This window comes from Pogoniulus pusillus, chromosome 1 (genome assembly GCF_015220805.1).
Source record: "Pogoniulus pusillus isolate bPogPus1 chromosome 1, bPogPus1.pri, whole genome shotgun sequence".
NCBI lineage: Eukaryota > Metazoa > Chordata > Aves > Piciformes > Lybiidae > Pogoniulus > Pogoniulus pusillus.
This window is the reverse complement of record NC_087264.1, coordinates 36,688,153-36,713,350: the sequence shown is the minus strand read 5'-3', so window position 1 is coordinate 36,713,350 and position 25,198 is coordinate 36,688,153. Positions and strand designations below refer to the sequence as shown.

Genomic DNA, 25,198 nt, shown 5'->3' with positions numbered 1-25,198 from the left:
CACAAGCAAGAACACAAGAGGTTCCAGCTCAGCACAAAGAGACACTTCTTTATGGTGAAGATGGTGGAGCACTGGAACAAGCTGCCCAACAATTTGTGGAGTCTTTCTCTATGGAGACTTTCAAAACTTACAGCCCTGGATGTGTTCCTGTGCAGCCTGCCTTAGGTTATTTTGCTTTGGCAGGCAGGTTGGACCCTGATATTTGGAGGTCCTTTCCAATTCCTAACATAATGCTTGGGGCACCACAACTGGCTACCATACTCCTTGTGGGGTCTCAAGAGCAGAATAGGGGAGCAAATTCTCAAACTACATGTGTGTGGATATATATATATATATATGTGTGTGTGTGTGTGTATATATATTTTCTTAAATTATATGTAGGATCAGTGTATTAGCATGTAAATGGCAAACAAGCTGTGAGTTCACTCTTCTGAATTTTCAGCTCCCATAAGAGTTATTAGTCAATCAGCTGCCTTGGGTGTTTTTTAAGTGATATTGATAACATTTCAGCCAGAGTCCTATGTTTTATGAGGTAGGAAAATAAGAAAAAGTAGAATTATCTAAGCCAAAGAGTTCTGTCCTTACCTACTTTAAAATGTTGTTTGCTTTCAGCATTTTACATACAATTAATTATTAATTTATTTTCTCTTTCTAAACAGTGTTTACTCTCTTGCTGGGGACAGGTTTTTATATGTGTTCATACACTGATACTGGGATGGAACATTTTCAGCCTGCATTAAAAATGTGAATGAGATACTCAAGGGAAGATTTTTCAGTAACAAACCCCCTTTTAGACAGATAGTGAACATTTCTGATTCTGAAGTAGTTCTGTGTTGGAGAGAGCGAGAATTCATCTCTACTGTAAAGTTCAGTAAGATATTTTGGCATATATAACAGGTTTCATGTTTGATATCGTACAGTGCTGTGGTTGGAAATAAGAATATCGCAAATCTGTTTTTAATATTAAAAATATCTTCATACTTAAAACAGTTCCTACAGAAGGAATAATTTTAGTTTTATACAGTATATAAAATTAGAAACGTCTAAATGAGAGATTGTGCCCCAAAACAAGATCACAGGATGTCAGGGGTTGGAAGGGACCCAAAGAGATTGAGTCAAACCCGCCTACCAGAGTAGGACCATAATCTAGCTCAGGTCACAGAGGAATGCATCCAGGTAGACCTTGAAAGTCTCCATAGAAGGAGACTCCACAGCCTCTCTGGGGAGCCTGTTCCAATGTTCTGTGGCCCTTACAGTAAAGAAGTTCCCTCTTGTGTTGAGGTAGAACCTCCTGTGCTGCAGCTTACATCCACTGTTCCTTGTCCTGTCACAGGAAGAAAGTGAGAAGAGCCTGTCCTTCTGCTTCTGACATCTAGCTCTCAGATAACACACATGTGTTTATAAACACTTATTAAATCCTCTCTCAGTCTTCTTTTCTCCAGGCTAAAAAGCCCTGGCTCACTCAGCCTCTCCTCATAAGACAGTGCTCCAGTCCCCTAATATCTTTGTAGCCCTCTGCTGGATCCTCTTCAGCAGATCCCTGTCCCTCTTAAACTGAGAAGCCCAAAACTGAGCACAGTACTCAAGATGGGATCTCACCAGGGCAGAGTAGAAGGGGAAGAGAACCTCCCTTGATCTGCTGGACACGCTTTTCTTAATACACCCCAGGATCCCATTGGCCTTCTTGGCCACAAGGGCACATTGCTGTCCTGTGGATAACTTGTTATCCACCAGGACTCCCAGGTCCCTCTCCACAGGGTTGCTCTTCAGCAGATCACCTCCCAGCCTGTACTGGTGCAGTTTTTTATTCCTTCCCATGTGCAGGACTCTGCTCTTGTCCTTGTTGAACCTCATTAGGTTCCTCTTTGTCCAGCTCTCCAATCTGTCCGAGTCTTGCTGGATGGCTGCACAGCTTCTAGCTGTGTCAGCCGAGCCTCCCAGTTTGGTGTCATCAGCACACTTGCTGAGCAGACACACTGTGCCCTCATCAATGTCATTGAGGAAGATGTTGAACAGCACCAGACCCTGCGCTGATCCTTCAGGGACTCTACTGGTTACAGCTCTCCAGCTGGACCTGGCACCATTGATTGCTACTCTTTGAACTCTATTTTGTAAGCAGCTTCTAATCCACCTTGCTGTCTGGTCTTCCATCCCACACTTCCTGAGTTTGCTCACTAGGACGTCATGGGAGACAGTGTCAAAGGCCTTGCTAAGGTCAAGGTAGACTATATCTCTAATCTACTCATTCAGTTATGTCATCGTAGAATGCTATCAGGTTAGCCAAGCATGATTTCTCCTTGGTAAATCCATGATGACTACTCCTGATAACCACCTTCTCTTCCAAGTGCCTTGAGATACCCTCCAGAAGGAGCCGCTCCATCATTTTTCCAGGGATCGAAAGACCTGAGACTAACTTTGAGTAATCTTATTAAAGTTCTGTTAGAGCAGTGTAAAAAGATTGGATTGGAACATAAAACCCCAACAGAAATAAAACCAGTGACTTACTTTTTTTCTAAAAATGCTGCCAAATACACTTAGGGGAAGAATCTTTGTTGCATTTCATTCTCCTGCAAGGGTAGTAATCTGTGGAAACCTTGATAACAATAGGCTGAAATTCAGAATGTGCATTAATTTTGATTATTTGTAAGAAAGCTATGCCTCAGTTTATGTAAGAGCAGTAATGAAAGTGTTTTGTTTAAGGCTAAAAAATTTTGCAGTTAATAAATTGTAGAAAAAGATATATTCTAGAACTTTGAATATAGGTGGCCCCTCAGATTTGCATGTGCAAATGCAATTAATCTCCTGCGTTTGATGATAAGCATGCAGGAGAGTGTTTTGAAGATCAGGCTGTAAATATGTAGTTGCACATAGGTATAACTCAATTGTGTACACTTCTTTCTGTTGAGCTTTTGCTGTGAGTTCGGTGTTGTTTCAGTTGGTAACTATTGCATACTCAAAACACAGTAAATGCATTAAGGTAACCTCTTAGTTGTTGCTTGCTTGCTCTAAAAAATATTTATATAAGTATCTGACATAAGTGAAGTATGAAGTGATGTGTTTTGTGGTACTGCCAAGTCAGGTTTGATGCCCATTATGAACATTTGTGCTCATAGTTATGTGCAAGATCACTAATCAGAGCTGTTGTAAGAACTATAGAAAAATGCATAAAAATCACAGGTTTTACCTTTGTCTTACTATGTCCTGTTCTCCATTAATTTATATACAGTGTTAAACAGTTTTCCCTATATGATTTCAATAGTATGCTCTTTAGAGGTTAATTTACATTTTAAAAGCAGACACAATACTGGAAGAACAGATTTCAGAAAGACTTTATATGTTGATAGGGAAGCTTCATAGTGGGAATTTAGGGGTTTGTATAATCAAATTATTTGCTTTGAATGTATGCAAGAGAATATGCTCAGAAGTGAGCATCTGCGTGATAGGGTGCATTTTTGCATGGGGAAACTCTTCCCTTGTGATATTTTACAATAAAGAGTAACAGACTACATCTGATAATTTTTGAACCCCTAATACATTTCTCAACACAGGAGTCATGCATGTGATTTTGTACTCTTCAAATCATCAAATCATTTATTTTGTCTTACTGTATCTTTATCTATAGCTTCTCCTCTTATGGGTGCACAAAGTTTTCCTAATCTGACTACAACTGGTACCACATCAACAGTGACCATGTCTACATCCAGTGTTACTAGCAGCAGCAATGTAGCTACAGCAACTACAGTTTTATCTGTTGGTCAGTCGCTTAGTAATACTCTAACTACTAGCCTAACATCAACATCTAGTGAAAGCGATACAGGTCAGGAGGCAGAATATTCTTTATATGGTAAGTATCATTTTTAAATTAACATAAACAGACTTTCAATGACTGTTTTCTCTTTTTTTTTGTTATGCATTGGTTATTTTTTGTGTAGTAGATTATTCATTTTAAAGTGTTTGAAGGTTGAGCTGTTCATGTGTTACTAGTTCCGTAAGACAATAAGTAAAATAGTATTAACATAGTATTGCCTGATGTTTTGAAGTCTTTATTTTCATCCCATGCTATTTTTACTTATAATTTAAATTATTTAGGCACTTAATCTTTTCCTTAATCAAATCAGTTTAGTCTCTAATGTAGTTTGATTATAACTAAGATTGAAGCCTTGGTTGTTTTGGGGTGTTGTATAGGCATGCTGCATGCTCAGTCATGAGCTACATTGTGTGACCCAGTTGTTGAAAACCATCAGCTTCTGGGCACATTGTACACTTAAAGCAGTACATGAGGTTGTAGGATTTTCAGTGCTGTAATAGTAACAGCAAAAAATTGGAAAGAGTGCAGAAATGAAAATGGCCCAAAGCATGGATTTACAAGGTTTGAGGGACAAAATCCAGGGTTGCCTGGATTTGTGTGCTAGAAACAAGTATTAGGACAGAAGTTATTTGCAGGATATGAATCCTGTGAAAGAAGATTTAGTTAACTCTGTTGATAGCTAGAAGTCAAGTTGAAATGAAGTTGGCTAGATATGGGAAAATAATTGCTCATATTAAGTTTATTGAATTGTGAGATATTCTTGAAAGAAAAGGTACTCATTTAAAATTTGATTGGATTAAGATTGTGTTCTGATTCGTTATCTGTTGACATAGCTTAGAAAATGCCTGCTAACTCTGATAGATACTGGAACTGAGATTCTTGGGGGCAGATGATTAACATCCATCTGCCTTTGGTCTTTGTTCTTTTCAAAAGTCTGCTTGGGTGACAAATTTTAAAATCTATCAAAAACAACTGAAGCAATAGAGTTGCATTGAAGTTCCTGCTGGGACACTGACAACAACTCAGAGGATGTTTGGGTGATATAGGTGCTTCAGATGCTTGCAGAAAAAAGTGCAAGAATTTGTGCCAGTTTACCTTTGACTGCTGTGAACTTCTTTTGTGGATTTGGAGGCTTGAGTTTTAGGTGTTAGTACTAGGTAGGTGAAACTGAGCTTTATATTTGTCTTCAGTTCCTTGTTAGGAAAATTAATTAGTAATTGAATCTTTAAAAATATCTCTCTTAAATATTGATAGGTTCTTTATGTAGCAGTTTGAGGATTAAGCTACACATTCTTTGATGAAATTACATCATTAACCTCTTTTAAAAATTAATTAGACATATAATCAGACAGTATACATGTATGTAATTATAAACAAGTTTGATATAAGCCAATCAGAATCTGACCAGACTTAATTATATAAGTATTAAGCTCTTTTTTTGTTGTTTATGCTGTTAACTAGGTGGCTGGCCTTTCTCAAGTATATGTTATCATCACAGCTTTTAGTTTTATTATACCATGAACAATATTTTAATTTTGTCCTGCTTAAGGGAGATTATTTTGTTATTTTTTTACTTTCCTCAATGCCTCTATTCTTTAATTTTCAAAGATTTCTTAGAAAAGTTATTTTTGGCTTTTGTTCTCTTTGTAAATACGTGTGTGTGTGTGTGTGTATTCTAGATTTTCTTGATAGCTGCCGAGCTAGTACTCTTTTGGCAGAGTTAGATGATGATGAGGATCTACCTGAGCCAGATGAAGAAGATGATGAAAATGAAGATGACAATCAAGAAGATCAAGAATATGAGGAAGTTATGGTATGGAATAGTTAGCACAGATGATATCTTAATTGTCCAATATTCATGGGTTTGTTTGGGTTTGGCAGTATGAGGGCCCAGCTATGATCTTTCCATTAGTAAAGTGAAGGTACTTAGATTTCAGAGTACTACTTTGGAGTATCCATCCACTAAGACTCTGTGTGAAATGCCAAAGTTCTAATCACGTTGTACTTTTTGAGGCTGCAAGCTGAATACTACTTCATGAAGATAGCTTATTGTCCCTTTTCTCCATTCTTATTTACACTCTGATGATTAGGTGAGCTGTTTTCCCATATAGTCAGGTGGTTGTGATAAAATTGCAAAGCCTCAACAGACAGGAGAGCTAGCAGGACAGTCGCCTCTGTGTACAAATTGGATGGCACCTTCAATATGAACTCCAGAGAAAAGTATTCTTGAACAGCAGCATGCCCTGAGACCTTATTGGTCATAATTCACATCTTAAAAGCAGCCTGGGGACAAGTTGACAGTAGAAATGATGGATCAGTAGTTCACTGACTGGTGAAATGGTCTGAATGTCATAATGATACAGTTCTGGCATGTGTTTAACTGTAGGCCTGTGTAATGCAAACTGTAATCATCTAAGTATGCCAGAAGAAATATTTCTTCTCATTAAAAAAAAATACAACAAAGCAGCAACAAAAAAAGGGCAAGGAAAAACCTCAGCAGATTTATTATTCCATGTGGGTCTCGCTTACATGATTGTGAGTCCTGGCTTTTAATTTGGTTCTTCTTCAGTGGTATGAATAATGTCTGTTTTTTTATCACTGTTCAAGTGAATGGAGATTGTAAGATCCAAGAGGTAAAATATAAGACTTCCTGTGTGATAATTTAATGTTTATTACTTAAATGTGACTATTTTATAGAATTATTGACACTTCCTCTTGCAATTAACGCGCAAACTTTTAGTCATTTGAAACAAAACATTTAACAAGCTACTATGATTTTACTTTTGATAGAAACTTAATTGCATTACTAAATATTTATTTTACCTTCTGCACAAAAGATAGAAAATTAGGAATGGAAAAGCCGTTACTACTGAGGTGTATCTACAATGCAAAAGAACCTTAGTTTGTAAACTGTTATCACTTTTCAGAAATTATTAAATGGAGTTGGCACTGTAGTTCATGGAGGAAAAAACAGAAATAACTAAATTAGGCTTTATTTAAGATTACACAGCAAGAATCAAATATAGACAATAAAATTTTCCTTTCTTGTGTTCCAGTGAGGTACCCTCTGATACATGATGTAATTCTTCCTCTATGAGGAGCTGAATAGATTGTTGTAGAGAAAAATCATTTAAAGAATACTTGTTGAAAATTAGGTTTCTTCCTACTCATAACAGTTCTAGGATTTTGATATTTAATTTAATATTTAGTTAAAATGTGTATACATATCAATATGTGTACACTAAAAAAACCCTTCTTATTCTCAGAAAAAATAATTTGCCTTTTTTGACACCATTGATTTGCTTTGTGGGTTTGTTTTTCTCGTAATCTTTTGTTGTTCCTAAGTTTGTGGAATACACAAAACATCTATACGAAGTTTGCTGGTTTTCAATACTCTGTATTTCCCTAGTTGCTAGTCCTTCATGAAAAGTTTCATTCTTCCCAGAAATTTGTCAATACAGCTGTTGTAAGAGTAATCTATTTTGTTGATTTGTGTGTTTTGACAATTCTCTATTGCTGCTTGAGCAGTTCGATGGAACTAACCCTGTTAAGTACCAGCTTTGATATCCTTAGTGTCAGTGTTAGTTTACATAACTGCAGTATTCCCTAACTAAACTTTAAAGTCTTGACAGAATGATTCTTTCTAGCAGAATCTAAAAACAAACAAACAAAAAAACCACTTGTTTTTTAGGAAGAAGAGGAGTATGAAACCAAAGGAGGCCGTAGAAGAACATGGGATGACGATTATGTGTTGAAACGGCAGTTTTCTGCTCTGGTTCCTGCATTTGACCCAAGGCCTGGTCGCACTAATGTTCAGCAGACAACTGACCTAGAAATTCCTCCTCCAGGTATACTGACAAACCGTTTGTGATCCTTGATGGAGACTTTCTTGGATAGGGACCACTGGATTCTAGAGTTTCTATTCACCAGCACAACATGATTTTGTGGCTGTCTTTTGTCTGAATGAGAGCTTCATCTGCCCCTGCAGTTCGAAGTTGTGTTGCAGGAAAGTAAAATAAGTGCCGTGTAAAATTGACATACTCATGAATCTAACTCAGATTAGTGATAAATCTCTTCCTTTCTCCCCATCTCTTGTTACCCCTTTACCAATGGTAAACAGCCTGTGGCACTTGTGTGGTTCCACCTGCAGGGAAGAACCCATGTGTTGAGCTACTCAGAACAGCTTTGATTGGAGAGGGTTTGTTGAAACAGTCCAAAGCAGGGGCAAGAGGAATGCTAATACAGTAATGAGCAGTCTGCATGATCAGCAGCAATGTACCTGATTTGGCTGCTTAGTTGCTTTTTAGTTCCTAGCAGTGTGGATGGAGTCAGTGGTCATTGCAGAAAGGCTGAAGTAGATATAGCTAGTGTGGAAATGTGTTTTGATAATCTGAAAGGAGTCCATACAACAAGAAGGTGTATGAAAAGAGAAGTGCATATACTGTGCTGATGTTCAGGGAGATGTTATCAAGAAGTAAAGATCAATAGAGAGCTCAGAAGCTCCTGTTAGCTCTACTCAGATGAAGTGCCACAGTTACACTCTTGGATGCAGTTTGTAGTTAGACTCAGTGTTATCTCTTTGGCATATGTGCAGGACGTCTATACGTTGCCTTATTGAGCCACTTCAGTGTTTAAGTTAACCTGTCATGTGTTATGTATTTTGTATTAATGGGTTCTCAAATGATTTTTCCTGTGCAGGTACACCTCATTCAGAACTCTTGGAAGAGGTTGAGTGCATGCCTTCACCACGTTTAGCCCTCACTTTGAAAGTTTCAGGTCTTGGAACAACTCGAGAAGTAGAACTGCCCCTAACAAACTTCAGATCTACCATCTTTTACTATGTACAGAAACTGTTGCAGCTTTCCTGTAGTGGCAATGTGAAATCTGACAAACTCAGACGTATTTGGGAGCCAACATACACGTAAGCTCACGAGTTTGTTATTCTCTGTAGAGAATGATACTGACTAATCAGGAAAAGAGTGTGAAACAGTTTGGTCTTTTTCTTCCTTCCTTGCAGGAAGCAGTGCTAGAATTAGTTTTACTTGCATTTGTCACAATGTTCTTAAAGATTTTAAAACTAATGCTGTGATTACAAAACAAAAAAAGTCATAACCTCTAGTACTCAATTGTGACTGGTCGATAATACTTCAGAAGTCAAGAGAGCAGAATTTGGTCTTGCTTGCAAGAATCCCATGGGTATGTAGTTCTAGAAAGGAGAGAGGTCCAGGTGGAGGTGATTTTTCAAGAACCACTTTCCATCCCAGTGTGTCCGAAGTCAGGCAGAGGCAGTGGGGGACCTCCATGGGATGACCAAAAAAACTCACAATGTAATTCAGAATGTAAAAAGGAAGCATGTAAGAGGTGAAAGAAGGATCATGTGACCCAGGAGAAATGTAGAGATGTTGTCCCAGAATGAATCTATGGGGCTAGGAAAGCCAAGGCCACCTGGAGTTGAATCTGGTGAAGGATTTCAAGGGCAAAAGGTTAAGGAACACTTGGAGAAACAGGACACACATGTCCATGGGACTCAATGGGATGCACTTACAGGAGCTGGCCATTCTTGATCATCTTGGAAATGTCATGTTGGTTGGGAGACATTTCTGAGACTGAGGAGGAAAGCAAGTGTCACTCATATGCCCCAGAAGGATGTCAAAGGTCTAAGTAGGGACCTACAGACAGGTCACCTCTTCTTTCATCCATAAAAAGATCATGGAAGTAGTTCTGGAAACTCTTCTCAAACAATGATGGATAAGAAGGTGATTGGAAGTAGATGGTGTGGATTTATGAAGGTGAAATCGTGCTTATCCGACCCGAAAGACTTCTAGGATAGGATGACTAGTTCAGTGGATGAGGAGAAAGCAGCAGGTTTCCTTTTTCCTCACTTTAGCAAAGCTTTCAATGCCTTCTTTCTCACTGACAAACTTCAGAAGTATGAACTTAGTGTCTGAAAACTACCCATCAGGCTCACATGGTTGCAGTCATTGATATGGAGGCCAGCTGGTGTACCACAGGGGTTGAGAATGGGCTCAGTACTGTTTAGCATCTACATTAATGAACTGTGTGGTGGGATAGAGCAGACTATCACCAAGTATGCAAAAAAAAGTGAGAGTTCTTGCTGCATCAGATGATTGTGCTGCCATTCTGAGAGACCTCATCAGCTTGGAGAAATGGAGATGTTCCACAAAGGGAAACGCAAAGTCTAGCAGCTGGGGTGAAGTAACCGCATGAGTCAGTACAGCCTGGGGGCGAGCTAGTTGCTATGAAGCCTTGCAGCATGTGTCATCAGCAGCATCCTGGCCTGCATTAGGAAGATTGAGGGATGTGGTCATCCTCTGCTCAGCACTGGTGAGACGCATGTAGAGTACTGTGTCCAGTTCAGGACTCCACAGTACAAGGGAAAGGGAGTGTGGAGTGAGTTTGGAGCTTCTTAGGGCTTGAGATGGGCTTCTTTGATTAAAGGGCTTGGAGCATTTGTCATACAGTGAGAGTCTTTTGAGACCTGGAACTGTTTGTTTTTTTTGGTGGAAAAAAGGTTTGTGAGGTCTTGCTGGATTAAAGGAGCACAGGAGAGGAGCTCTCTACAGCTACCTGAAAGAAGGTTGCAGCAAGGTGGGTCTTGGTCTGTTCTCTGAAGCAGCAAGCAATAGGACTGGAGAAAATGGCCTCAGGTTGCACCAGAGGAGGTTTAAGTTGGGCGTTACGAGAAACTTCTTCACTGAAAGGGTTGTCAAGCCCTGAAACAGGCTGCACAGGGAGGTGTTTGAATTATCATCCCTGAAGATATTTAAAAGACGTGTAGATGTGCTGCTGAGGGACTTGGTTTAGCAATGGACATAGTAGTGTTAGGTTAATTGTTGGACTTCATTATCTTGAAAGTCCTTTCCAGCCTGAACAATTCTGTGAATGCCAGATGGGAGGAGGTAGGGAAGACGAGCCTAGGCTCTACTTTGTTGTGACAAGTGAAAGCACAAGAAGAAAACAGCTCCAAGTGAAATAGTGGAAATGCCATTTAAAGATGACATTTGAGCAGGGATATTGGACTGGGTCTCCAGAGGTCCTTTCCAACTTGAGCTTTTCTTTTTACTCTTATTTATAGTAACAGGCAGAGAATGTAATACTGTATGATGGTATGTATTTTCCAGTGACTACACCAAAGGAAATTACGTCATATTAGGAGAGTAACCAATGGAAAGGAAGAGCTGTAATAAGGGAGTTGCAAGCTTGTTAACTTTGTCAATCTGTAACTTAGAACGTAGAGGATATGCTATGAGTATGGAATATTAACTCATTGTTATTGATCCCTAGAATCATGTACAGAGAAATGAAGGATTCTGATAAAGAGAAGGAAAGTGGAAAAATGGTAAGACTTAACGTCTGTGCCTTTGTCTATGTTTTTATGGCTGTTTAAAAAAAGCAAACCAAATATAATTGCAGTTTTTTAAATGCTCCATTAAAAAAACTAACAGGTTTCAGTTACTGGAAGGGTGTGAGTAGGTGTGTTTGTACATGCATGCTCCTTTAGAAAAGGCAGTGTATAATGCATGTGAAATCATCAAAACTTTACAATCAGGAAAACCCAACACTTGGTGGTTCCTGTTGTAGGGTTGCTGGTCTGTAGAGCATGTGGAGCAGTACCTTGGCACTGATGAATTACCAAAGAATGACTTGATAACCTACCTGCAGAAGAATGCAGACTCGGCTTTCCTGCGCCACTGGAAATTAACCGGCACTAATAAGAGTATTAGGAAAAACAGAAACTGTTCCCAGCTCATAGCTGCATACAAGGTATATGTCTGCATCCAGACTTCTTTTGGTTTTTGATTATGAATGGCTGTGCTTTGTTCTGCAGCTTTAAAGATTCTTGTGGAGGAGGGACATGACACGGTTAGGAGAGTTGAATGTTCACATGCCAGTATCAAGTTTATTTCTTGCTGCTCTCTTCTATTTTTTGTCTGTCTTCTTTTTTTTGCTCTCTCTTGTTTAATACAATTGTGTTACAAGTCATTTGAGTCATTGAACCACCCATAATTTAACTGTTGAGGTTAAGAAGAGCAACCGTTACGATTTTTCACATCATTAACTTGGAGCACGCAATCCTACATGCAGGTTTCATTCTCAACAACTCTTACTTTATAGGATTTTTGTGAGCATGGATCAAAGTCTGGATTGAGTCAAGGGGCTGTTTCTACTTTTCAAAATTCTGATATCCTTAGTCTGGCTAAGGAACAACCTCAGGCCAAAGCTGGCAGTGGACAGAACTCCTGTGGAGTAGAAGATGTTCTGCAGTTACTTCGCATTTTGTACATAGTTGCTAGTGACCCTTACGCAGTACGGACTTCTCAAGAAGGTATGTTAGCTATCTAGCAGAGCTTCTTAAATGTCTTATTGAAAACAAAATAAAAGAAATGCTTTCTTTTGATAACTTTTCAGAAGGAGATGAGCATCCTCAGTTTAACTTCCCACCAGATGAGTTCACAAGCAAAAAAATTACAACAAAGATTCTGCAACAGATTGAGGTATCACGTTAATGTGTTATACACAGTATAAATGTGCAGTGTTGGTTTAAGGCTCTGTTATACTCTTCTTTACTTTGGTTGTTTGGAATTATTAGTTTTCATGCCATTTGGACTTTTGAATTGTTCCATTTGCATTTTTATTTCATGGGTGCATAAATTATGTAAGAGCCAGCTAGTCTGAATATATGTACAAAAAAAATACTGTAATAGAACTGTATTTTTTGGCTAGGAAGAGCTACTCATTTTTTTCCTAAACTAACCATCAGTGTTGCATTGTGGTGTATGTATGTATGTATACCTGATGGTATTGTAACAAAGGCAATTGTTAGGGTTGGCAAATACTTTATTTATGCATTTCACATAAAGCTTTCAAAAGTAACATTTAGAAAACGTATCATTGGTACCAGTTTACTTTGCTTTAAAAGGGAAACCTTAAGATGTAATTCTTCAGTGGAACTACATTTTCTTTAACAAACGTCTGAAGAAGCTGAAGATTCTTGACTTGCTTGACTCTCATGTGCTCTTGGAGTTGTTTTTTGTTGTTGTTTGTTTTTTTAAATTGCAATTTTGCCTTTATTTTTAATTTAAAGCAAAAATAATTCATTTTTTCATGTTCTTTTAAAGACTGTTCAGGCACACTGAATCTCTTTGTAATAGCAATTTCTGCAGTTGCTTTTTTATTTTACTTGTATTTTGGAAGGGACTATAGTAATATTTTAGTAGAGATCATCTTTACCACCACCAAGGTTTTTTTTTGAGTAGTACGTATTCCAGAGATTTACTACAGCTTTTATGGTCCTTGTGCCAGAGCACCCCGTGCACTCCTGAGTCCTAGAAACTCTGAGCTTCTCATTCATAGCACTTAAAAAGAAGGAAAAAAAAGAGAGGAAATCTAAAAAAGGAAGGGGGAAAGTTAAAATAAAGGCAGCTGCTGGAAAGGAAGAAGCTTGCTCAAACACAGATGAAAACTTTGTACTTGTGTGTGCTGGATGTTTATGTACTTAGTTTGCAACTAAGTGTGGTTGGTTTGTTTGTTTGATTTTTTTTTTTTAAATTTGTTTGTTTTTTCCTTTCTTCCCTTGAATTAAACTGTAGGAACCACTAGCACTAGCAAGTGGAGCTTTGCCAGACTGGTGTGAGCAGCTAACAAGCAAGTGTCCTTTCTTAATTCCATTTGAAACAAGACAGTTGTATTTCACTTGCACAGCATTTGGAGCATCAAGGTAATGTAATAGACTTTTTCATTGCTAATTCACAGAAGGTCCTAAGGAGACAGATTTTGCTTGCCAAATGTAAAGCATTTTGTAGAAGAAATAAAAAGAAGGAAATAGAAAATGTAAAAAAGACTTTTAGACACTTGAAACATTTTCAGCATTCCTTGCTCATTGTCTTAGAAGTTTCTGATGGGTAGCATTCCTTCTGGTTGATATTCTTCAGGAAACTCCTTGGAAGAAATTTTATTTTTTCACTTGGGCTGAAACATTTGCTTGTGTACCTTCTAGCTTGGTTAACCTATCAGGCAGTAATGTGATGAGGTTGGAGCTCATTGCATAAAAGGATAAGGAACACAATAGAAAACATTCTGAAAAGTCATGTGAATTAAATGTGTTTTGAAAACATACACCAAAGCGCATACATTTTTGTAGTTCCTTCAACCAATTGGTGATTGTTTGCCTTGGTTCATTTATTGTTAATTTACTAAAGTCTTAAAATGCTATTTTGAAAGTTAGGATTAGCTGCATAATGAAACTACAGCAAAAGCAGTCATATTCAAGTATTTAAGATTACCTTTGCTAGTGCTTCAATATCTAGGAAATAATAATTCTTTGATTGCAGCAGTGATATACCTTGAGGATATATAGATAGTGTAAATCTTTTTTCCATCTTACTTATGGGTAATGAGAAGGAAGAAGTAATTTTTGTGGGTTTTACTGGCTGGCTTATATGCCTATTAAAAAAAAGGAAAAAAGGAGACAGGGAGTTGCAAAAAAATACTGTTATGTCCAGTACACATGAATAGTGTAAAATGTGGCATTTAAAAATGAAGAAGAGAAGAAAAGATAGTGTCTTGGAAAATGCAAGTTAAAATTTTCTCAGTAGGGAAAAATTTGGCCTTCTTTTGGAAGCATTTTGTGTGTGTTGGAAAAAAAGAATTTTTTAGAAAGACTGTTTCAAACCAATCCCTGAGGAGGCATTGCATAGTATTTACTGGGTAAGTCAGGAGCTTTCTTAAGATCTCAGACTGGTGGAAATAGTTCTTAAAACTCCTATGCTGTAAATGAGCTCTGTGTGTACACACAGGTGGGTATGTACACTCTGTGTATGTCATGACACCTGGCCATACTTGAATAACAACTAACAGATGGTAGGGTTTGTAGATTGCTATATATGCAGCAGAAACAACACATACAACAATTTTCAACTTTAACAACACTACTTAAATGAAGTCAGAGGTAGCTGTTCTTTCTTCACTGGTCTGAGTGTATATGTGTATGATTGCACTTCAACTTTGATAGAATGGTTTGGACTGGAAAGGACCTCCAAAGGTCATTTAGTGCAACTCCCTGCAGTGAGCAGGGACATCCTCCACTAGATCAGGTTGCTCAGAGCCTTCTTGAGCTTGACCTGGAATATCTCCACAGATGCAGCCTCAACTACCTCCCTGGGCAGTTTCAGGCTTCCACCACCCTCACAGGAAAGAACTTGTTCCTAGCATCCAATCTAAATCTACTGTTTTCTCATTTCAAACCATTGTCTCTCATCCTATCACTGCAGGCCTTTGTGGAGTCCCTTTGCAGCCATCTTGTAGTCCTCTTTCAGGTACTGGAAGGGTGCTGTTTGTCCTGTTGGGACTACAAAGTACTGCAGTAAATACTGCCCTCTGTTTATTGCACTGGAATATGAAAACTGCAGTCATTTGCATCCAGAACTGTAAGTTTTCATTAGTGCTATGTATTACATCAGTTCTCAAAACTCATCAAATAGGAAGCAGCCCATATTGGGCATTTCAGGTGTTTCTGAAAAAAAGCTTGGTTATATGACGAGAAAAAAAACTAGGAGACAATCAGTGCTTAACAAGGTGATTTTTTCATAGTGCTACTTTAAGAGGTTTTGTGCTGGTAGACACAAAAGTTGTATGCTGTTTTTTGTCTTTTCTCCAGAGCAATTGTATGGCTACAGAACAGACGTGAAGCCACTGTTGAAAGGACAAGGAGCACAAGCACGGTGCGCCGTGATGATCCAGGAGAATTCAGAGTTGGACGCCTCAAACATGAAAGAGTGAAAGTTCCGCGAGGTGAATCCTTGATGGAATGGGCAGAAAATGTCATGCAGATTCATGCAGACAGAAAATCTGTTCTAGAGGTAAAGCATACCTAGCAGAGTGAGGTTAGATAGCCGTTTGGAATTAAATACCCTCTTCTGTAGCCAACACTGAATATTGCACTGGGATTTTTGTTCATTGTTAACATTCCCTGTTTTTCTAGGTTGAGTTCTTAGGGGAAGAAGGAACAGGCCTGGGTCCTACCTTGGAATTCTATGCATTGGTGGCAGCAGAATTTCAGAGGACAGATTTGGGAGCTTGGCTTTGTGATGACGATTTTCCAGATGATGAGTCCCGTCAGGTATATTTCAGTTTGCATTTTGAACTGTATACTTGTAAAGCAAAACTCAGCAAGATACCTAGGGAGGGAAGAGCACATGACCAGTGAGCAGCTGATTATCATGGTTATGGCTAATCAATCACTCAGCTCTACAGCTTGCTGCCTTACCTGTTAAATAACAGAGAAGTTATGATAATAATTAATATGTCAAGTTAATATGATAAGTGAAACAGCACAGATCAAACAAAATCACCTTTAACAATGTCAGCTTTTTTTTCTGTGCCTCTCTTAAATCAGGTTGACATTGGTGGTGGATTGAAACCCCCTGGCTATTACGTACAGAGATCATGTGGCCTCTTCACAGCACCATTCCCACAAGATAGTGATGAACTTGAAAGAATAACAAAACTCTTTCATTTCCTTGGAATTTTCTTGGCTAAATGCATTCAGGACAACAGACTTGTGGATTTACCCATTTCTAAGCCTTTTTTTAAACTCATGTGTATGGGGGACATCAAAAGTAATATGAGTAAGTTGATATACGAGTCACGGGGTGACAGAGACTTGCACTGTACTGAAAGTCAGTCGGAGGCTTCTACAGAAGAAGGGCATGATTCCTTGTCAGTAGGAAGTCTGGAAGAAGACTCCAAATCAGAATTTATTCTTGATCCACCAAAACCTAAACCTCCTGCCTGGTTTAATGGGATTTTAACATGGGAAGACTTTGAATTAGTAAATCCACATAGAGCTAGGTTTCTGAAAGAAATTAAGGACCTTGCAATTAAAAGGCGCCAAATTTTAAGTAACAAAAGTCTGTCAGAAGATGAAAAGAACACAAAGCTACAGGAGTTGATGCTGAAGAATCCATCAGGTTCGGGGCCTCCACTTAGCATAGAGGATTTGGGGTAAGAGTTACTATCTACGTGCAACTATACAAACAGTGTTGTGTTAAGAGACATGACAGCATGTATAATTAAGAATGAAGATTTCTTCATTTTAGATAGGATCATTGCAAGGGGGATTCATTGGAGATGCAGCAAGATCCTTCTGTAGCTGTATTCCTATTTCTTGGTTTGAGAATTTTCTGTTCTCAGTTGCTCAGTTTCCTAGTGTTTAAACTTAAATGTGACTGTGCTGCAATCCTTTTCATGCTAGAAACATGCAAACACTTGCAAAGACCTTTCAGAAAAGTGCAAATTAGTAACTTCTTTGCTATGGTAACTTGGAATTTATCAGGTTTTTTTGAGAGCTTTTAAAGGGAACAGATGGGAATGTCAGACTGTGTTCTAGACACACTGCAGTGTTTTGAGTCCATGTGACACAGAACATGTGTTAAATTGTAGCAAATATTAAAGATGTAAATGCTCGCACCTGCAAATTTATGTCAGGATATCAGCTTATGTAGTCTTATTTAATTTCAAACAATAGTTTTTCTACCATTAATATTATGATTTATTTGTTAAAATCATCTTGTGCTACAAGGATCATCTACTCAAAGTTCAATAATTGCCAAAGGCCTTGCAGGTTTTAGCATGGCTTAGAGAGAGAAAGCAAGTAGCACCATTGAAGGGCCTAGTTGTTGTAAGCGGCTCAGTAGCTGTTGGTGCTGTCGTGGAATGTAAAAGGTTTTTTGAATCCGTGGATGGAAATAAACAGTTTGAGCAGTTTTAAAGCTGATAACTTAAAGATATTAATGGCTATGAAGTTTTCAGTGGTTAGAAAATCCAGGTAGTGAGTGGTGAGCATAGGCACGTGTATGTCATAGATTTAAAACATGTATTTTCTGTGTAGTCCATTACTGATAGTGGGTGCTGAGAACATGCATGTGCATACCATAGATCTGAAACATGTCATGTCTGTGTAGTCTATTACTAACTGTGTACTGTAGTACAACTAATGGTGGGCATACAAAATGATCCACAAACATGGAACGTAGGGAGGTGCTTTTGGGTGTGGGATGCAGTTTAAAATATGGTGTATTTGTAGTAACAGTAGCAGACACGTTTGCAATTTGTCGCTATCTTTTTATTTTGCAGTCTGAATTTTCAGTTTTGTCCTTCGTCCAAAGTCTATGGGTTTACAGCTGTGGATCTCAAGCCAGGTGGTGAAGATGAGGTAAGGAAATAATCTAAGTTTAGAGTTTAAACAGCAGTTAAATTTTCAGTCTTGGCTGTGACTCCAATGCAGTGGGAATTCTTACAGTATCAATTGTTTTGCAGACTGTCACAATGGATAATGCCGAGGAGTATGTAGATCTCATGTTTGACTTCTGCATGCATACTGGTATACAGAAACAGATGGAGGCATTCAGAGGTAATGTGAACGATGGCAGAATATGTATGCAGTTAGGTGGTCAGGGGGTATTGGGTTAAAGTGCTGGCATAGAATGGTTTTCAAAACCAAACTTCTACATTAAGAGTGCAATAGATAGTAATATCATAGCACTTTTGCATTAATTATGTAATTTTTAATCTTGAAAAGGTTTTTATTTACCTTATTTAAGACCTTAGAGATGCCTCCCAATACCTGAACGGATCCCACAGGAAGCCTGGAGAGGTACTTCTCGTAATGGTACCTAGCATTACGACAAGGGCGAATGGTGTGAAGCTAAGGGAGGGTAGGATTAGACTGGATCTTAGGAAGAAGTTTTTCAGTACAAGGGTGGTGAGACTCTGGAATAGGCTGCCCAGTGAGGCTGTGAATGCTTATTCCCTGGGAGTGTCCAAGGACAGGTTGGATGTGGCCTTGAGCAGCTGAGTCTAATTGAAAGGTGTCCCTGCCCATGGCAGGGAGGTTGGAGTAGATGATCTCTAAGGTCCCGTCCAACTTTAGCCATTCTGTGATTCCGATTTGATTTAAAATGGAATTGAAATGCTGTCACTTTATAAATATTCTTTTGATTTATAACTGTCTTTTCTGTAAATTAAAGATGGCTTCAATAGAGTCTTTCCTATGGAGAAGCTGAGTTCCTTCAGCCACGAAGAAGTTCAGATGATTCTTTGTGGAAATCAATCACCTTCTTGGGCAGCTGAGGACATCATCAATTACACCGAACCTAAACTAGGATATACACGAGATAGGTGATTACATTCTGAATAGCTAAAAGATACCCTCTGGGCATTTTGTCACTTAATGTTCATCAGCTGAAGACATTGGTGGTCATTGAAGAGCAAGAAACTGTCTAAAACTACATGAAATAGCCATGTGTGGTACAACAGAGATGTTAGAAGGTGTTTTTGCAATGCGGATAAGAGACATTAAAGTATTAAACCATAAATAATGATCACAAATATAATGACAGTGAAATAATACAAGCTACTAAAAATAGCATTTTAGAGTTTTTACTTAAATCTTTGGTGGTGGTGGTTATAATTTCATCTCACTTGGATGTGGTTGTTACCTGTTGCTTTTAGTTTGTTACTCTTAAAAAATATACTCTGCAGGGAGCAAATAACCTAGTGAATTGCTGTTGGGCAGCAGTCTCCATGTTTTGGGGGTTGTTTGGTTTGGATTTTCTTGCTGAAAGTCTTGTTTGCTCACAAGAGTTTATAAATTACTTCCAGAACTGTCAGCGTAAGGCCTGCTGAAGGGTACTCATCTTGAGTACTGTGTTCAGTTTTGGGCTCCCCAGTTTAAGAGGGACAGGGATCTGCTGGAGAGGGTCCAGCAGAGGGCTATGAGGAGGATTAGAGGACTGGAACACTGCCTTATGAGGAGAGGTTGACCTGGGGCTTTCTAGTCTGGAGAAGACTGATGTCTGTAAATATCTTGAGGGCTGGGTGTCTGGGGCCAGGGGATGACAACAGGCTCTTCTTACTTCCCCCCGTGTGATAGGACAAGGAACAGAGGATATAAGTTGCAGCACAGGAGGTTCCACCTCAAGGCCTGTCTGGATGTGTTCCTCTGTGACTTGAGCTAGATCTTACAGTCCTGCTCTGGCAGGGGGGTTGGACTTGATGATTTCTTTGGGTCTCTTCCAACCTCTGACATCCTGTGATCCTTATCAGTTCAAGATGCTGTGGAGTGATTCTGTATTGACCCTGCCCTATATGCAAAGGTGCAGCTGAGATTACAGCATCTGGTGTCAGAGTGTGCTTCAGCAGGCTGTGCTTTCCTTTGCTTTGTCCTTCCCCTCATGCCCTGGGCTGGTAGGGATAGAAGCAGTGGTATCTGGAGGATTCCTTGAAAATCTATTGCAGTCTGTTTACATTATTTTTTTCTTTTAAATTTTTTTTTCTTCACATGAAGGTTTTCAATGAGATAGAAATGAAATCTGTAAATTAAATTGAAGTGGCTTTGTAGTGCATAAATGGTACAGAAAAGATCTTAAGGTCATAGTCTCTTGGATCCTTCTCATAGAATAGGTTTGACATCTATTTACTTCTCTACCAGTTCACATGCCAGATAGCCAAATAACACTCCAAGTATGGAGAAAAGTTATTTCTTGCCTATATTTTCCTGTGTAAGACTCAAAGTAATTAAAGAAGTATTTTTATGAGATGCATGATATCTTACTCTACAGGCACTAGGTTCTTTGCTGCTTAGACATGGCTAAAGATGATAACTGTACTGGGAAATCAAAATTCCACTCCAGTGTTGTTACCATAACTGATTATTTTAATGTACTTTCAGCCCTGGATTCCTTCGATTCGTGAGAGTGTTGTGTGGTATGTCTTCAGATGAAAGGAAGGCTTTTCTCCAGTTCACCACCGGTTGTTCCACGCTTCCCCCAGGAGGACTGGCAAATCTACATCCCCGTCTCACTGTTGTACGCAAGGTATGACTTCTGCAGACTGCCCTTCAAATCACCTCTTTTGTCTTTTGAATGTGATCATTGCTACACTAAGAGAGAGCACTCATCAGTTTGGTTGAAAGCTTTTGATTGATGACACTAAGCTAGTAGCAACCTGTGTTTCAGGTCTGTTCTCTGACTTCATATTTTAATAGAGAAGAATTAATCACAGAACACTAGGAGTTGGAAGGGACCTTGAAAGATCACCCAGTCCAACTCCTCTGCCAGAATAGGACACACAGAAATGCATCCCAGGCAGGTTCTGTCACCATGACCCAGAACTGGAAAAGGTGTTCCAGATGTGCCTTCACCAGAGCAGAGTAGAGGGGGAGGAGAACCTCCCCACCTACTAACCACAGCCCTTCTAATACGCCCTAGGATGCCATTTGCCTTCTTGGCCACAAGGGCACATTGCTGGCTCATGATCATAATGTACAAATAAAGTAAATTTAAGTGGGTCTGTAGCTTTCCTGATGCTATTGTTTCTTGGCAACTGGTGTTATTTATGCAGTCAATGCCACAAGTTAGAGAGGACTTCACAACTTGTAGGTTCCAAATTGAATGCTGTGAAACAATGAGACTAAAAAAACCTTTTTGTTACTCTCAGGTTGATGCTACAGATGCAAGTTACCCATCTGTGAATACATGTGTGCATTACCTCAAGTTGCCTGAGTATTCTTCTGAGGAGATAATGAGAGAGCGTCTATTAGCTGCTACAATGGAGAAAGGCTTCCATCTCAACTGAGCTGCTGACTGCAGTATGGGACATGAGAAAGTGTTTTTTGATACTAGCAAAGCCTCTTGTGTTTGTGTGCAAAAACAAAATGATCTCCACGCTGTGCTCTGATGAGACTTGCCTTTTTTTTCACCCGTGAGGCTTTAGGAATATGTGGAATAGGTTTGTTAGCTGCTAATGACAAAACAAATCCTTGTACCTACACAGCCAGCAAGAAATTGGCCCAGAACACTGTGTGATGCTTCAAGGGCTTGCACAACTGGAAATTAAGGTGGTTCTGTTTGACTGTTCCAAAGAACAGATCATCAGATTTTCAGTGTTCACTGACACAAATTTCTAACAGTGTATTTGTGTAAAGTTTGTCATTTAATACCTTGTACACTACAGTTGCCATCACTGATCCCTGTTTTGCTGGCTTAAGCTAACTGGTTAAAAGAAAACCCTTGCTTCCTTAAAACTTTAGAGTTAGTGGGCATCTCCAGCTTTTTCTTTTTAATGGTGCCTGCACTATTGGAGTATTTTAGTGGGGTTTTTGCATATAATCATGCACAACCTTTTGGGGTTTTGTTTTATTTCTCTTTTTCCAAGTGGGAATATATTTTGGTTTCTCAAATGCCCTGCTACAAAGATCAAATCCTTAAGTGTGTTTGTGCAGCTAAACAATAAAGCTATTAAAAAACACTGGTTCCTAGTGCAAGGCACACTTAAAGCAAGTTTTACTTTTGGTTGTATTTTCTTTGTATATTATAAACATTTATTTAACTTGTTGCAGTTTTGAGTTTAAAAAGAGAAAAACACCCAATGTATAAGCGCAAAAGTAATCATTAAAATGTTTGCAACATATAAAACTATCTCCTCTGAATAATTAATGCTTTTACTATTGTTAAATCTCTGTACAGGTTCTGAACAATGCCAGCCATTTTTCAAGGCTTAAAAGGAGCACGTGGCAGTAATTCATCTCACAAACTCATCTCTGTGCCTAAATCCTCTCAAAATTACACAGTGCAGCTAGCAGCACTGATGATGATGCTGCAGGTAGCAGTTTATGGTGCTCTTCAGTGGGCCCACGTGAGCTGAGATTCTTCATTACACTGGAATAAAAGCCAGGTCAGGTGATGGAGCTGAGTCAGCTTTACTTGGGATGAAGTGCCTGCCTTGATTTCAACATTTGGTGAGATACTTACTTGTAAAGAGTGGTTTGCAGTAAGATTAAGTGAGATGCTGCAGAGATACCAGAGCAGAAAGATTACTGTTTAGTTGAATCTGTATGGTAAGTTTTGTTGTGCCAGTTCGCTTTGGTAACAGCCTTGTCTTGGACTGTTGCTGAGGGATGGCTTGCCAGGAGATTCTGCACAAATTAGGCTGATGCCAGATTTCATTGTTTGTCAAGTCCTATGAATAATACTACATCTTGGAAATATTCCCCAGTGCAAAACTGAAGGGAAGTCTCTGTAGGCACCTGTGTCTACTGTACTTGAACAAAATAGTTGTATCAAGTCCAACTGTAACCCATCTGCGCTGGTCCACCAGTACCCCCAATCCTTCACCAGGCTGCATTCCAACCACTCTGCCTCAAGCCTGTAGTGTTACTTGGGGTTGTTGTGACCAAAGTGAAGGACCTGGAACTTGGTCTTGTTAAATCTCATTCCACTGACCTCTGCCATTTGATTTCACCTGTCTAGATCTTTCTGCAGAGCCTTACTACCCTCGAGCAGATCAGCACTTTGCTTCATTTAGCATTGTCTGCAAACTTGGTGTTGGTACCCTTGATCGATCAAAGAGTCCATCTGTTTATGCCATGGGCTGGAAGTTTCTTGAGGAGAATGCTGTGGGATATGATGTCAAAGGCTTTACTAAACTGCAGGTAGAAAATGCCCCCAGCCTTTCTCTTATCTACTATGTGGGTCCCCTGGTCATAGAAGAAGATGAGGCTGGTCAAGCAGGACCTGCTTTCACTGAACCCATGCTGCCTGGGCCTGATCCTACCCTTATCCTGCACTTGCTGTGTGAGCCCATTCAAGATGAACTGCTCTGTAATCTTTCCTGGTACTGAGGTCATACTGACAGGCCTGGAGTTCCCCAGATCCTCCTTTTATCCCTTTCTGTAGATGGGTGTCATGCTGGTAATCTTCCAGTCATCTGGCACCTCTCCTGCTAACCAGGACTGCTGAGAGATGTTGGAGAGGCGCTTTGCAAACTCCTTGGCTGGCTCCCTCAGCGCTCTTGAGGGAATCCCATCTGACCTCCTTTACCCTTCAGGATGGTCTCCCTAGAGGCACTTTCAACCAGTGTCCTGAACAGGCTCAAGAAGTCCATGGTAGCAGTTCTACTGACACACACACCCCCACACCCACACACCCCTTAGTGCACCAAGAATAGAGAATTCTGTCATTTCATGATCACTAAGCCCAAGATGGTCTCCAACCACCACATCACCTCCCAAGCCATCTTTGTTTGTAAATGGTTCAGTGAGGCACTTGCCCTGGTGGGTTCTGGATTGTGTTGAAGAGAACTTCCTGAGCCTACCAGGGCAAGAGCTCTGTTCTTCTCTGCTGTGTCTTATTTCCAGTCCCCCTTGAGATTTCTGCCAGTTGCCTGTAGAATGCCTTCCTCATCCTGGCTCGGTGGTCTGTAACAGATTCTCAACAGGCTCTCTGCCTTGTTGGCCTTTCCCCTAGTTCTTACCCATAAGCACTCAACCTTACCATCACAGCTGTTGAGTTCTAACCAATTCAAACACTCCCTAACATACAGAGCTACTCCATCACCTCTCCTTTCCTGCCTATTCCTTCTGAAGAGTATTCATTGCAGTATTCCAGGCATGACAGTACTCCAGGCATGACAGTTCTCCCACCACGTTTCTGTGATGCCAACTATGTCATAGCTGTCCTCTTGCACAGCGGTTCTCAGTTCATCCTGTTTGTTGCCTATAGTGTGTGCATTGGCATAGATGCACTTGGGCTGGGCTATTGATTTCACCCTTGCCATGGGCATGCCACCCCTAGGCTCCTCTCTGGCGGGCTTGGTTTTTTTTTTCCCCTTCCCCTTTGAATATAGTTTAAAGCCCTATCAATTGAGCGTCACCAACTCATGTGCAAGAATCCTTCTTTCCTTTTGAGACAGCTGAGCTCTGTCCCCAGCAGGCCTGGTGCTGCAGAAATGTTCCCATGGTCAGAGAAACCAAAATGCCCCTTGAGGCACCAGCCGAAGCCACAAGTTCACCAGCTGCATCTGTCTGTTCCATTCAGTGCTCAGTGCAGGGATTGAAGAAAACACCATCTGTGCTTCCAACCCTTCAACCAATCACTCTGGTGCCTTGAAGTCCTTTTAAATTTCTCTTGCACTTCTGTCCTCAGCCTCACCACTTCCAACCTGTCTCTAAGCAATCTTATCTAGTGTGAGGTGTGCTTGCCCATGGCAGGGAGGTTGGAACTAGATGATCCTTGAGGTCGTTTCCAGTTCTTGATAGTTCTGTGATTCTGACCCCCTGGATAGACCTTCATCTAATTCCTTCATAGTCTGGCTCTCCAGTTCCAGAGCCCCTTACCTGTTGTGTAAGGGCAACAGGGAAGCTAGGGGAAGCCAAGAGGGTATTCACCTGCCTCCTGAGCAGGGACCTCTTTACATTCCCTTCCTGTATTTTAGGTCTTTTCCTGTACCCTGGTGGCAGGAGGGATGAGCTCCTTTGCTTCTTGACAAGCTTCCCATCTGCTGCCTTTGGCTCCTCGCACTTGAGAAAGATCT

The 25,198-nt window shown here is 39.8% G+C and overlaps 1 protein-coding gene across 8 annotated transcripts in view; it reads left to right on the top strand.

Moving 5' to 3' along the window:
- The window catches only part of HECTD1 (HECT domain E3 ubiquitin protein ligase 1), a 67,356-nt gene extending 45,054 nt beyond the window's left edge, over positions 1-22,302 (top strand). For all 8 annotated transcript variants that reach the window (XM_064148332.1, XM_064148333.1, XM_064148343.1 and 5 more), the window contains exons 26-42: positions 3,623-3,844; positions 5,488-5,621; positions 7,500-7,656; positions 8,507-8,729; positions 11,114-11,168; positions 11,411-11,593; positions 11,945-12,155; positions 12,239-12,324; positions 13,420-13,547; positions 15,486-15,687; positions 15,810-15,947; positions 16,224-16,831; positions 17,963-18,041; positions 18,146-18,239; positions 18,856-19,006; positions 20,559-20,703; positions 21,326-22,302. In XM_064148332.1, the coding sequence (XP_064004402.1) occupies positions 3,623-3,844; positions 5,488-5,621; positions 7,500-7,656; positions 8,507-8,729; positions 11,114-11,168; positions 11,411-11,593; positions 11,945-12,155; positions 12,239-12,324; positions 13,420-13,547; positions 15,486-15,687; positions 15,810-15,947; positions 16,224-16,831; positions 17,963-18,041; positions 18,146-18,239; positions 18,856-19,006; positions 20,559-20,703; positions 21,326-21,463 (2,954 nt within the window). In that variant the 3' untranslated portion in view covers positions 21,464-22,302. The remainder of the gene's footprint in view (positions 1-3,622; positions 3,845-5,487; positions 5,622-7,499; positions 7,657-8,506; positions 8,730-11,113; positions 11,169-11,410; positions 11,594-11,944; positions 12,156-12,238; positions 12,325-13,419; positions 13,548-15,485; positions 15,688-15,809; positions 15,948-16,223; positions 16,832-17,962; positions 18,042-18,145; positions 18,240-18,855; positions 19,007-20,558; positions 20,704-21,325) is intronic.
- Positions 22,303-25,198: the final 2,896 nt, after the last annotated feature.